Source organism: Sorex araneus, chromosome 7 (assembly GCF_027595985.1).
Source record: "Sorex araneus isolate mSorAra2 chromosome 7, mSorAra2.pri, whole genome shotgun sequence".
Classification (NCBI taxonomy): Eukaryota; Metazoa; Chordata; class Mammalia; order Eulipotyphla; family Soricidae; genus Sorex; species Sorex araneus.
The window spans coordinates 26965758-26979222 of NC_073308.1; the positions used below are offsets into that span (position 1 = coordinate 26965758).

At 38.4% G+C, this 13465-nt stretch overlaps 1 protein-coding gene across 4 annotated transcripts in view; it reads right to left on the minus strand.

Annotated features, from left to right (window-relative positions):
* Positions 1 to 1195: 1195 nt before the first annotated feature.
* UCHL5 (ubiquitin C-terminal hydrolase L5) overlaps positions 1196 to 13465 on the minus strand; it is a 40606-nt gene continuing 28336 nt past the window's right edge. For all 4 annotated transcript variants that reach the window (XM_055144319.1, XM_055144318.1, XM_004619916.2 and 1 more), the window contains exon 11: positions 1196 to 7818. In XM_055144319.1, coding sequence (XP_055000294.1) covers positions 7774 to 7818 — 45 coding nt within the window. In that variant the 3' untranslated portion in view covers positions 1196 to 7773. The remainder of the gene's footprint in view (positions 7819 to 13465) is intronic.

Sequence of the window (13465 nt, forward strand, 5' to 3'; positions counted from 1 at the left end):
GTAAATAGATGAACAACAGGATGACAGTGATAGTGACAGTAATATCTATATAAATATATAGATATATATGTATATATATGAAATTTTAACATATTTTAAAACATTTGTTAATAGAAGAAAAATGTCAACCAGTAAAATGATTAGGAAGTTTAAAATGCTATCACTGTGTCCCTAGGAGAAAGGGGTAGTAGTATTTTTGAGGGGTGGTATGCACCAAGTAATGTGGTTGGAGTCTTACATGGGAAAGCACAAACTATCATAGTCAGTATTTCTAAAAACAAATCATTTTCTCTGTGGCAGTTCTCTGGTCAACCAACTTCTGGTCTTAATTTGATTTCCTTGCTAAGGAGAATGTATCGATAGTCCAATGGAGATATCTGGTCTGCTTTGGCAATTATAACTGCATAATAAACTGTCTTCCAGGCATACAATAGTCTCCTGCAAGCTTTATTAAGTATTCTCAGCTATCCAATGCCCTTATCACCTTCCATAAGTGTATACTCTAAATGCCTCAAATCATAAAGTGAAAGGGCAAATCTTGGACCTTGACAACCACACTAGGAGACACGGCCTGGGAGGTCTGACCATGAGAGGTTGTTAGTCTGTAATCAAACCATTAGAATGACCCTAGACAGCAGCGGGTCCCAGAGCTCCTGGTTACCATCTGCACTGCGCATTCCTTAATAACTCAGCAAAGATCACCAATGTCTCCTACAACGCATCTAATAAATCCAGACAGTTTTCTCATGTAAACATCTCCACTGTATGATTCTATTAATGAAATTTTCACCTCAGAATATGAAGAGGCTGGATATGATTGTTGGGAGGGAGGACGGGTTGGAAAAATACAAAGAGAATGAGAAGGAGGGGAAGAAAAACTAGTTTAAACTCTGGAGCCAGTTAATTTGCATTTGAATTCTATTCCCCAACCCCACACCCCACTTACCAGCTATGTGAAAGCGGCCAAGTTATTTACTTAAGTGTTTTAGGGTTTTCATCCTACAAGCAGGAATAATTAAGTTTTACTTCATTTCTTACAAGGATTAGAATAGGACAAAATACAGGATAGAGCAACAAGACTGTGAATGATTTTGCAGTTTATTCTTAGTGAATTTTTCAAATCAATTACATCTTGCTGTCAAAACTATAAACCCAAAACCCATTTCTTAAGTAAGGGGCAAGGAGGGAAGCACAGTATTGATATAAAGTCAATATTTATTTCCATACATATGAGACTGTGTTAAATTTTTGTGTGCTACAAATCAACTGGGCATCTTGTTAAAATGCAGATTCTGGTTAAATGGGTCTAGGGCAGGATCTCTTGTTCTAACAGGGTCACACATTGCTGGTCTACAAAGCACACTTTGAACAGCTAGGTTATAGACATGGCTTCTCTGAAAGGGAAAAGAAAAGTGAAGAAAGTAAAATAACATATTTGAGATGCCAGAATTGCCATCAATGGGGAGTATCCCATAAGCATTTACATTATTGCTCAGAAGGTATTGCAGGTATGCCTTAGACTGTACAATAAATTATCATTCAAATAGGTTGTAACACATATAAGCATATAAATAGAGAACGTATGTTCTGTTCAATTTCAACTTTCGGAAGCATCTTTCGGTATACTCTTGTATGAGATAAATTCATTCAAAATGTTGTAAGACTCAGCACAGCCACTATAAAAAGAAAATTAAGTAGCTTCCTCAAAATAGTTAAAACTAGAAATGTGATCCAGAAATTTTATTCCCAGCCATCTACCTGAAGGAAGCAAAACACTAAATCCAAAACATATACATTTATCTATGTGCATCATTTACAATAGCCAAGACAGGAAAACAACCCATGTCCATTGATCAACGATGAAAATGTATGAAAACAACCCTTGTCCATTGATCAGTGATGAGAATGTGAATACTGCACCAGAATACTACTTAGCCATGGGAAATACTGACTGCTTGGACTGGGGAGATTGCTCAAAGGACTGTACCATGGACCTTGCACTCGAGATGCCCAGGTGAATCCTTCAGCACCATACAGTCCCCCAAACAAAACCAAAAATCAATGTAATCTTGCCATGTGCAAAAAACGTGAATGGACCTTGGGGTACTGTGTTAAGTGAAATATGTTAAATACCACATCACTTTATTTTTCAATGATCTTTGTTTGCCCTCTGGCCACCCCAGCAGTGCTCAGGGGCTTACTCCTAGCTCTGGGAGGCCCTCAGCGTTGCTCAGAGAACCATATGACGCTGTGGCTTGAAGCCGGGTCTCCAGCGCGCACAGCTTGGGGCCTGGCCCTCTGAGCTCTCACTCTCTCTGGCCCAACTGTTTTCATCTTGACGTTTAGAGTTTAGTCATAATGTGTATCAAATTGATTTTTAAAGCACATTTTATTCCCAGGTTTTATGGTTTAGTCAGTACTATATATCATTAGCACAAGGAAGGGTAAAAATATATCATGTAAAATATCTGGATAATCTATAAATTATGTAAGCCAGGGGTCCTAACCTTTCTATATAATTTTTAAATAATTGTTTTCATGTTGTCACTCCAAGTCAAGTTTCATCAGCCTTACTGGAAATGCTCTGAATTATTTTAGTCTGTATGCAATCCAGTTTCATAGTGCTGAGTCAGAAAGAAAATTCTCTTCACACAGGTCTCTGCTTAAAACGAACTAGCATCCTATCAAGCCTCAGCCCTCCCCATCCTTACGCCCTGCCTTACTTCTGTTTCTTACTACTTAAAAGTTAGTATTATACACTTGCATACTGCCTGTCTCACCATGAAGGCAGAGTTTTTTCACCACTATACACTGCCAGCATGTGAAACAACTCATATACTGAATAAATTGCCCAAGTTCTCAAGACAATATATGCTATATGTGGAAAATCTTTATCCTATTGATTTCTACTTGGCCTTAACCGTGGGTTAACAGATTAAAGAATATTCATGTGTAACTGATTTAGAAAGTCACATCACTTTCTTAAAAATTAAGATATCATATCACCCAGTTTGCTTTCTAATTTTTTCTTGGGGGGAAGGGCAGATACACCTGGCAATGCCCAGGAGTTACTCCTGGCTCTGCACTCAGAAATTAGTCCTGGAGGTGCTCAGGGGACTGTAAGGGACACCAGGGATTGAACTCGGGTCAGCTGTGTGCAAAGTAAATGCCCTACAGGCTGTACTATGGCTCCAGCCCCCAGTGTCAGGCTTTTATACTTCTGTGTTATTCCTTATATCGGGGGGCTTGTTAACCACATTAGAGCATATTTATGTAACAGAATACTGAGAAACCATTTTAAAAAATATTAACACAAACATGTTGGTATTTAAAATGCAACAAAATAATAGTATTTTCATAAAAAATATCTTTTTCATTTAAATTTGAGTGTACATTCTCTGGAGAGATATACAGCAGAACATAAATAATGATTATCTTTGGGCAATGGAATTAAATTTTTCCCCCTCTTTCCTAAAATAAAAATGAACTGACTGTGATAGCACAGCGATAGGGTGTTTGCCTTTCACGCGGCTAACCCGTGTTCAATTCCTCCGCCCCTCTCGGACAGCCTGGCAAGCAGAGCCTGGCAAGCTTCCCGTGGTGTATTTGATATGCCAAAAACAGTTACAATAAGTCTCACAATGAGAGACGTTACTGGTGCCCACTCGAACAAATCGATGAGCAACAGGATGACAGTGAGTGACAGTGACTAGGTAAAAATTGTTTTAGTGGAGAACGCACTAAGGTATAAAAACAGTGGACTTGCACTCAGCATCCTTCCCCTTCTCTCCCTCCTCCTAGCTGTCTTCTACACTTCAGAAGCGGAAAGCTAAATGTTTATTCCCAGATTCCCTTGCAGAAAAGTGAATGGAAGATCTGCCTGCTGTTATAGCTGTTTTGAGGGGCAGACCAAGTCACTGAGGGGCTAATTCTACATTCTAGGTCATTTCTGGACCTTTTTTCAATAATACCCCCAACCCCCACCCCATCACTACCACCACTTTTGCCATTGTCACCTGTGGCTCCCTTGGAATATACTGGGGGCCCACAGGGTCCTTATGGCCCTCAGTTGAGAAACACCATTTTAGGGTATAGTCCCTAGCTGGCCACAATCAGGGCTGGCCCTTCATTCCTAGATCACAGTTACCATGGAGTTCTCTGGCATCTGTCATTTCAATGGTGAAGTCCAGAAATGGCAGTTTCACTGGGGTATCAGTAATGTAAGCTTTGCTGGGAGTCATTCTTACAGATCCCAGCCCAAGCCCCCTCTTCCAAATCTCCCAATGCCTTCATAAGGAGCTAAGTAGTTTCAAAATTCTCAGTGCTACTTGCTATTCCTTTTAATATCTGAATGTTCTGCAATGAGTCACTAATGATACAAAAAGTGATCAATTCATCTACTTTAAAAATGGTATGGGGGGGCTGGAACAATAGCACAGGAGGTAGGGCATTTGCCTTGCACGCAGCCGACCTGGGTTCGATTCCCAGCATCCCATATGGTGCCCTGAGCACCGGGATAATTCTTGAGTGCAGAGCCAGGAGTAACCCCTGTGCATGGCCAGGTGTGACCCAAAAAAGGGAAACAAACAAAACAAAAAAAAATCAATAAAAATGGTATGGGGGGTGGTCCGAGGGATACTGGGATCATTGGTGGTGGAAAATGGGCACTGGTGGAGGCATTGGTACTCAATCATTGTATGACTGAAATGCAAGCACAAAAGTTATTAAGTCTATAACTGTACCTCAGGGTGATTCACTAAAAAAATAAAATTAAAAAATATGAATAAAAATGGTATAGACCACATAGATCTGTTTTGACAGGTGGAGAGGCCATGCAAAAACAAAAGTACATGTATAAAAGATCAGGATCTTTTCTTTTTTAAACTACATACTAAACTGCTGAATACACTAAAACAATAATGCAATTCTCTTGGTAGTAGAGTTATGCGTGTATTATTATTTTTCTTTCTTTAGAAATCCTACGGGGGTGGGAGGGAGGTCCTATAGGAATTCCAAAATATCCCTCTACAGAAAAAAAAAAAATTTCTGAATGTATTTTGAAATGTTCTAAGCAACTGAAAGGATTAAGTAAGGAATTATCTGCATGTAATGCCATAGTATCATAGTCTAAATGATAGGGGAGCAAGTCCCTGTGGTTCATGATCTCAAAACAAATATTTGTTCATTCTAGCAGCAGTCAAGCTGACTGCTCTCAACCAGAAAAAGGGCAGCTATCTTGGGAGCTAAACACATGAGCTGAAACTAGCCGGTACTGCAGCTGTTGGCAAGCTTTCCTTGTTTACAGTAACAGAAGCATAGGCCTTAGAGCTGGCTGGCTATTTTAAAAGGCATGAAACAGACGGGCCTCCATCTACCCTATCAGTGGGTGAGATTTCAGAAAAAGACAAAAGTGAAATGAGCAAAGAATTTCTTTTAAATATGTCCCTTTATAAAAAAACTTTCAACATACCACTGGCAGTGTGTGTGTGTGTGTGTGTGTGTGTGTGTGTGTGTGTGTGTGTGTGTGTCTGAAGTGCTCTTTACATTTCCAACTTCATGACTTAGAGCTGGCAGTCATATTTCTGGATTCAATGGCAGAATGATCACCAAGGGCTACCGTACACTTGCAATCAGCAAAGAGGTGGCAGGTAAAGCAAGTATTTTAAAACAGAAAGAAAAAAAATCTTATACTTATTACCACAAGTTTCATACAACTTTTTTTCAAATATCTTGATACTGCAGCTCTCATTTTAAAAAAGTATCTTTCACAGCCAGAGTGACAGTACAGGGAGTAGGGCACTTGCCTTGCATGCAGCAGGCCCAGGCTCTATCCCAGGCATCCCATATGGGACCCCGGGCACTGACAGGAGTGATTCCCGAGTGCAGAGCCAGGAGTAACCCCCGAGTATTGCTGAGTTTGCCCAAAAACAAACAAACAAACAAACAAACAAAAGTATCTTTCAGGAGCTGGAGAGAAAGATAGTACAGTGGGTAGGGCACACTGCTTTGCATGCAGCCAACCTGAGTTCAATCCCAGACACCACATATTGTCCCCCAAGCATTGCTAGGTGTGTCCCCCCACCCCCTATCACCACCACAAAAAGAGAACAAGACTTAAAAACAAGTGCCTTTCAGTGAGAAGTGTGTCAGGAGTGCAGCCCTGGAAGCAGGACTGTCAGCCTGGCTAACACCACCAGAATGTGCACCAGTCCTCAACTAAGAGTGTAACTAACCCCTGCCCCCCACCCCCACCAAGCACAGGTGCAAGCGCCACAACCCAAGGAGTGCCACGCCCAGCAAGCGTCACACTAAACCCGAACACAACATGTGATCTCCAATTATTCAACACTTCAACAGGGGAAAAGGAAGCGGGGGAAAATACACAGTAACTTTTCCATAACAGAAGGTGAAAGAGTCACAGGTCAATTTCGGTGATTCTTTACTGGGGCTGGGACAGCTCAAGAGGTAGGCCCTTCGTTCACTCCCAGCATGACGCAACGCCCCAGCTCCACAGGGACCACTGGGAACACTGGAGCCACGGGCTCCACACTCTGCTGGGAGTGACTCCCTTAGCTCTAAGTTCACCCTGGAAAAGAAGGTTGGGAGCTCCCTTGTGGGCTATCGGCACACGGTTCATGGAAACTACTGGGCTATCCACGTCAGCTGAAACGGGTACAGGATCCTCGGCCACCACCACTGGTCTCTCTTTAAAGCATGAAATCTCTACTGTGACACCTCTAATTTTTACTGCAGATTCAGTTTAATAGGTTGGGAGAAAGTTGCTCAAACCAAGAATTATATCAAAAACTTCAAAATTACCATTTGCTATTAACCCAAAATATTGCTTTCAAACATAATACAATTCCTTGAAAATTATTCTATAAATCATAACAAGCTCAAATGCCTAAAGTATGCTGAAATCGGAATGTTTACGACTTTTTCTTTTGGCAGCAATGAAAGTCAATAGGAACCACATGGGTCCTCGTGTCCTTTCAAAATGATCTGACTTTTGTAAATGACTGGTATGGGAGACAGAATCAGTTTTCAGTTTCTCAAAATATTTAGGTATCAAAAGAAGAAATACTTTTTTTTTTCATTAATGATGAAACTGGCTGGAGCGATAGCACAGTGGGTAGAGCGTTTGCCTTTGCACGTGGCTGACCCGGGTTTGATTCTTTCGTCCCTCTCAGAGAGCCCAGCAAGCTACCGAGAGTATCTCGCCCACACGGCAGAGACTTGGCAAGCTCCGAGTGGCGTATTGATATGCCAAAAACAGTAATAACAAGTCTCACAATGGAGACGTTACTGGTGTCCGCTTGAGCAAATCGATGAGCAACGGGATGACAGTGATACAGTGAATGATGAAACAAGAGATCCAGTTTAGTCAAGATTTAACATTTATAAATTTTAAGCACTTGATTGAGCTTAAAGATTGAAAGATTAATTATTACAATTACAAGAAAAAAACATCATTTGTGCATTTTCTAGGTTCATTACAGTAGTTATAATCCAGAAAACCCTCAGGAGTCCTCAGGTCCAGGGTTAAGTAATGGAATTTGGGTAAGCACGCTAACACCACTTTTATTTACTATGTTCTCCATGCACATGATGCAGGTAGGGAAAGGTTTATGAATCCATGCAGTAAAGACAAGACAGACTGGTACCATTGCCAAACGTGCAGTCAATTAGGATGTTACTCTAAGTTCTTTATACTTAATGGTTTCCATGAAATTAAGTGCAGAAGCAGAAATGTGCACAAATTCCAAAGCATCTTCATTTTGTTTCCTGGGCTTTCTTTGCATTTTGTTTCTCTTTTGCCTAGAAAAAGAAGATAGCATGCTGTAAAATGCTAAAATAAATTATCTAAGAGGATGCTCTTAAACTAAAAAGCTTGGAATGCACTGCTCACAGGGCATTATCTTATAACATGAGACTTACAACTAACCACCCTGCAATTATATATCTATGCTTGACCTCAGTGAGGAAAACATCATGTTTGGTTTGAGGTTCTTATTTGAAGCTGAGATGCATTATTGGAATTATAATTATTAAAAAATACATAATTACTCATCTCATAAGGGCATAGACATTTATAAGTATTTCAAAACAATACATTTACATCTGTGACCATTTCTCAAGTTGAATAAGAAAAATTCCATTATTAGTTCCTACATATTTGAGTGAGTTTAAAATAATAGTTTACATGAGTTTAACATATTATCACTAAAAAAATCCAGTGTTGAAAAACCTTAGTTATTATGCAACCTAAAACATGTTTTCACACTTTGTATCATTTGATCCTCTTAACTATAAAGATTGAACACAGTACCTACATTTTTTTTTCAGTAGATACAGCCATCAAAGTTCACAGATATCAAACTTAACCAGCTTTAAGATAGTATATAACACAACCTCAAAAAAGGTCAAACTGGGGGCTAGATCAACAGCACAGGTAGGGTGTTTGCCTTGCACACGACTGACAAAGGTTTGATTCCCAGCATCCCATATGATCCCCCAAGCACCACCAGGAGTAATTCCCGAGTGCAGAACTAGGAGTAACCCCTTAGCATCACCGGGTATGACCCAAAAAGGAAAAAAAAAAAAAAAAGAGGTCAAACTACATGTATCCTACAGCAGTGCTTCTCAATGCACAAACAAACCACTGACCTGGGACTTTGTAAATGCTAGGCTGATTTAGAAAAATTCCAAAGTTCTAGATTTCTAACATACTCGCAGATGATGCCAATTCTGCTGGTTGTCAGCCAATACTTTTTGAAACATTTTAAACATGGGGATGGAGCGATAGTACAGTGGGTAGGGCATTTGCCTTGCATACGGCCAACCCGAGTTTGATTCTCAGCATCCTATATGGTCCCCTGAGCACCACCAGGAGTAATTCCTGAGTGCAAAGCCAGGAGTAACCCCTGTGACCCAAAAAAGGAAAAAAAAAAAATTAAACACTAGTATATAATGTTGCTCTTTCAACCATGATACTGCAATCATAAAGTAATAAATACTATATCTATATCTGCTATAATACAAATTTCTAGTGTTTAGGATTAGAATAAGGGCAATTAGAACAATTACAGCCTGGTTTCTGAATGAATAGCTGATGTAATTATTGCAAAAATGTATGACAAAATTGAGTGCTATCTTAGAATATTTAAAAGTCATTAAGTTATATTTAAAAAAGCCTGCATGCATATGTAGCTAGGATAGAGAAGGGATCACTAAGTCAATGATGGTTGGAAGGATCACTAGGGATGGGAGATGTGTGCTGAAAGTAGATAAAGGACCAAACATGATGGCCTCTTATTATCTGTATTGCAAACCACAATGCCCGTAAGCAGAGAGAGAGGAAGAGGAAAATTGTCTGCCACACAGTCAGGGAGAGGTGGGGCGGGAGGTGGTGGGAGGGATACTGGGAACAATGGTGGTGAAAAATATTCACTGGTGGAGGGACGGGTGTTCAATCACTGTATGCCTGAAATGCAAACATGAAAGTTTTGTAACTGTAGCTCATGGTGATTCAATTGAAAAAAAAAAAGTCTGCTTGAACATTTTTAGTTAGTAAGCCTAATTTATAATTTTAGGTGCAAATGATTGGGGCTGGAGAGATAGCACAGCGGGTAGGGCGTTTGCCTTGCACGTGGTTGACCCGGGTTCAAATCCCAGCATCCCATATGGTCCCCTGAGCACCGCCAGGGGTAATTCCTGAGTGCAGAGCCAGGAGTAACCCCTGTGCATCGCCAGGTGTGACCCAAAAAAGCAAAAAAAAAAAAAAAAAAGCAAATGATTGCTTATATTAAGAACTTTTATTTCCAAATTATAAAAATACAAAATTTTGGCATAATTTTTATTAAACAAAAGTATATATTTCACTTATAGAGTTCTACCTCCCACAGCAACTGAATATGATTTTACATTGTGGTACATTATTACTGATTGTTCAAAATAGGATGGGCAGTGATTCAGAATTATATATAATAAAATAAATTTTAAAAAATTTTAATATACATGAACAAATTAAAATTTCACAAACAAAGCCAATCTTGCTGATTTTACATTTAAAGGTTCAGTATTTAAAGTTTTTCCTTCCCTTTCCCTTTTTTGGGTTTTTGTTTTGTTTGGGGGTCACAACTGGTGGTTCTCAGGGCTTACTCCTGGCTCTGAGTTCAGGGGTCATTCCTAGGGGGGCTCAGGGACCATGGGCAATGCCAGGGATTAAACCTGGGTCAGCGGCATGGCCTTGTATTATCTCCCTGGCCCCCACAAACAGTTTCATAATTATATATTTTTAGTTACTTCCTGAGCTGTTTTAAGGTAATGTATCGTCAAGGTAAGGCAGAAGCCTCATAATTAAAAACACTATAAAGATCTTAACCTAATTCATTAGAGCCATTTCCTTTGAGTTAAACAGTCTTCGCTTTATTATGGTGTAAAATGTAAAGAGAGCTACAGCTTAGAAACTTCCAGCCAAACTGTAAGTAGCTTCCTCGGTTGCTGAGAAGTTGGTCGCAGGCGGCTCTGGAGTTTCACAGCAGAGCTGGGTGCAGCCAGCCCACAGCCGCCCTGCTGGGTCACAGCTCCCGCCCCCAGGCTGTGTTCCCTACTCCGCACTCCTCTGCAGGGAAGCTGAATACCCACTTCTGAATTCTAGGCCTGATTCTTCTTGACTGTATTACCATCACTATTAAAATATTTGCATTATAATTATAAAATATAATCTGAATCTAAATATGTTTTTTTAACATTTACACTTATCATCAGAAAGCAGTAATTCAGTATGATTTTTTTTTCAAAATAAGATGAACAAAAAACACACCGTGCAAAAGAAGGTCGTTTATCAGCAGAGATTAAGCATTTAATTGTAATCACAGATTTTGAAATGCTTAGATATGAATTTTTAAGTGGCTATAAAGTCATTCAGGAGAATTTTTAGTATGACTTTATTCTGGTTCTTGCAAGAATACTACAGTTTAGCACAGTACTGCAATTCTTTATTCCTTCCCCGACTCAATCAACAACTGCTTCAGAAGGAATGTGTCTTACTTATATGTATCCATAGACTCTAAAACGGAGTGCCAGGGATGTAAGTGCAGCTAGATAAGTGTTTTATGAATAATTAAAATATTTCAAAACTTGTGTTTAAAAAGTGAGCCTGCAATTCTCTCAGAATCTTGGTGAATAACAGCTATAAGGATATGCAAGACATAAGTAGTTCTCTGTACTGATTATGATTATCACGAATCACAGAGCAGTCTGGAGAAATAGGTAATAGCTGGAAGTCAATATCTATCCCTTCAATAAGACAAAAGCTCTGGTGCTCTCCCAACTCTACATGTGCATACACTGCCACCCAGTGTTCACAAGCTGAACTGCGGAATCACAGTGCTAAAGCAAGTGCTGAAAGCTATTCTAACTATACTTTTCAAATTTGGGGGGTTATACTGTCATTTAAAAAATCAAACAAGAATGGTTTTCTTTCCAGACCCAGCAAAACCTCTTTCGGCGTGGGCAACTCCTCGCAGAATGTCTGCAGCCTGAGAACTAAGCCTCGGCCCTGTGCCCGTCCAGGAGGGGAAAGGTATTTCTCTCTCTCGCCTTTCTCTCCGGGGATGAAGGGCGCGGTGGCCGCCATATTAAGACGACCACAGATTGGGTTTTCAAGCCTGCAATGATCCAATATCTGGAAGAAATCTCCCTGGACTTCGTGTTAAAGTACAGAAATTCAAAACCACACAGCCACTACTGCGGCCGCGCAACCTTATTTGTCTTCACAGTAGGTCTGAATCTAGTGGGGTACTCCTAATAACAATAGTGAGGTTGGTGTTGAAATATTGAATGTAACCAAAGTAAACAGAATGTAAAATGAAACTTATCAGTTACAAGGTAGGGGGTGGGAGAGCGGGATGGGAGGTGTACTGTGTGGGGTTTTTTTTTTTTGGTGGTGGTATATGGGCAGTGGTGAAGGGATGGTTGTTTCAGCATTGTATAACTGAGACCTAAGCCTGAAAGCATTGTAATCTTCCACACAGTGATTTAATAAAATAAAATTTTTATTAAAAAAAAAAAGAATGGTTTTCTTAATTTTCATAAGAAAACTATATTCTGACCAATTTTAATGCAAAGAAACTTAACATTTTTCTAATGTCTCTATGCTTAAATCTGATATAACATTTAGTTTTAAGAGATCGCTAAGATTTTTAATAAATAATGCATTTCAGATAAAGCATACAACATCTAGATACTGTTAGCATTGAAATTTTAAGAATATGAGTCCTGCTCATCTAAATTTCAAAAATTTAAACGTCCCACCTGGGACTTATATAATTCAATTACCCTGAAAAACATTACTAGGAAAACCTGCCTGAAATAGAATCTCCTGCAATGGCTTTTGCAATCAGTTCTAAACAAGCATCCATTTGGGAATGTGATGGTGACTTCAGGCACTTGGCTCAGAAACCTTAATTCATTATTTCACATTGGTTAGAATAGATGATGATGTATATAAAATGAATGGGCTGAAATGTATCTTTGTTTCATAAACTAAAATCAACAGAAAAAATAAACCATGTAATCTAGTTTTTACATAAACGACGGACAAATTTGCCTACTAGTATGTCCAAAGTGTGTCCTCAAGATACAGTATATAGATCGCTGCATTAAAGCTACTTGTAGGAATTTAGTCCCATACATCATAGTGTCTAGTGAAGGGCCAGGTAAACATAGATTCTAAAGACCATTCCATGTTTATCACTCTCAAAAATAATGACTTGCAGTATAAACTTAAAACAAATTCATTTCATCTTATTTATTCAACATATTTAGCATGTAGTTAAAAAAATATAGCATCAATTTTCATGAATCTATGCTATTTCTTCCTTAATGGAAAGGACAATGGCTTATTTGTGTATATATTATATATAATATATTATATATAATATATATTGTTTATATATAATATATATACTTTATATATACTATACTTCATATATACTTTATATATACTATACATAAATACTATACTTTATATATACTATATATACTATGTATATAATTATATATTATATATAATAAGTATATTATATATATAATATATATACACCCTATTTTTTGGCTTAGGCTATTCTTTCTTCTACTTTAATGTCCAAATACTATATATTAATTTTTTGCTAAAAATGGAAAAAAAATCTATTTTTTCAATTACTGACATCAGAATTTATTTTCCGCTAAAGAAAAGTGTTAAAAGTGTTTTAAATTTTGTTCTAACAATGCAATCTGATTTCTATAAACTAAATATTATAAAAAAGTAAAGCAGGGAGGAAATTCTTATATTTACTTTATAGTACAAGAAGGAATTAATAATGATTTAAAATAAAAAATGATAAGAGCAAAAATTTTAAAGTAAAAATGCTTCAACAACATTTACCTCTACTCAAACAAAAATAATTTTTGTTTTGGC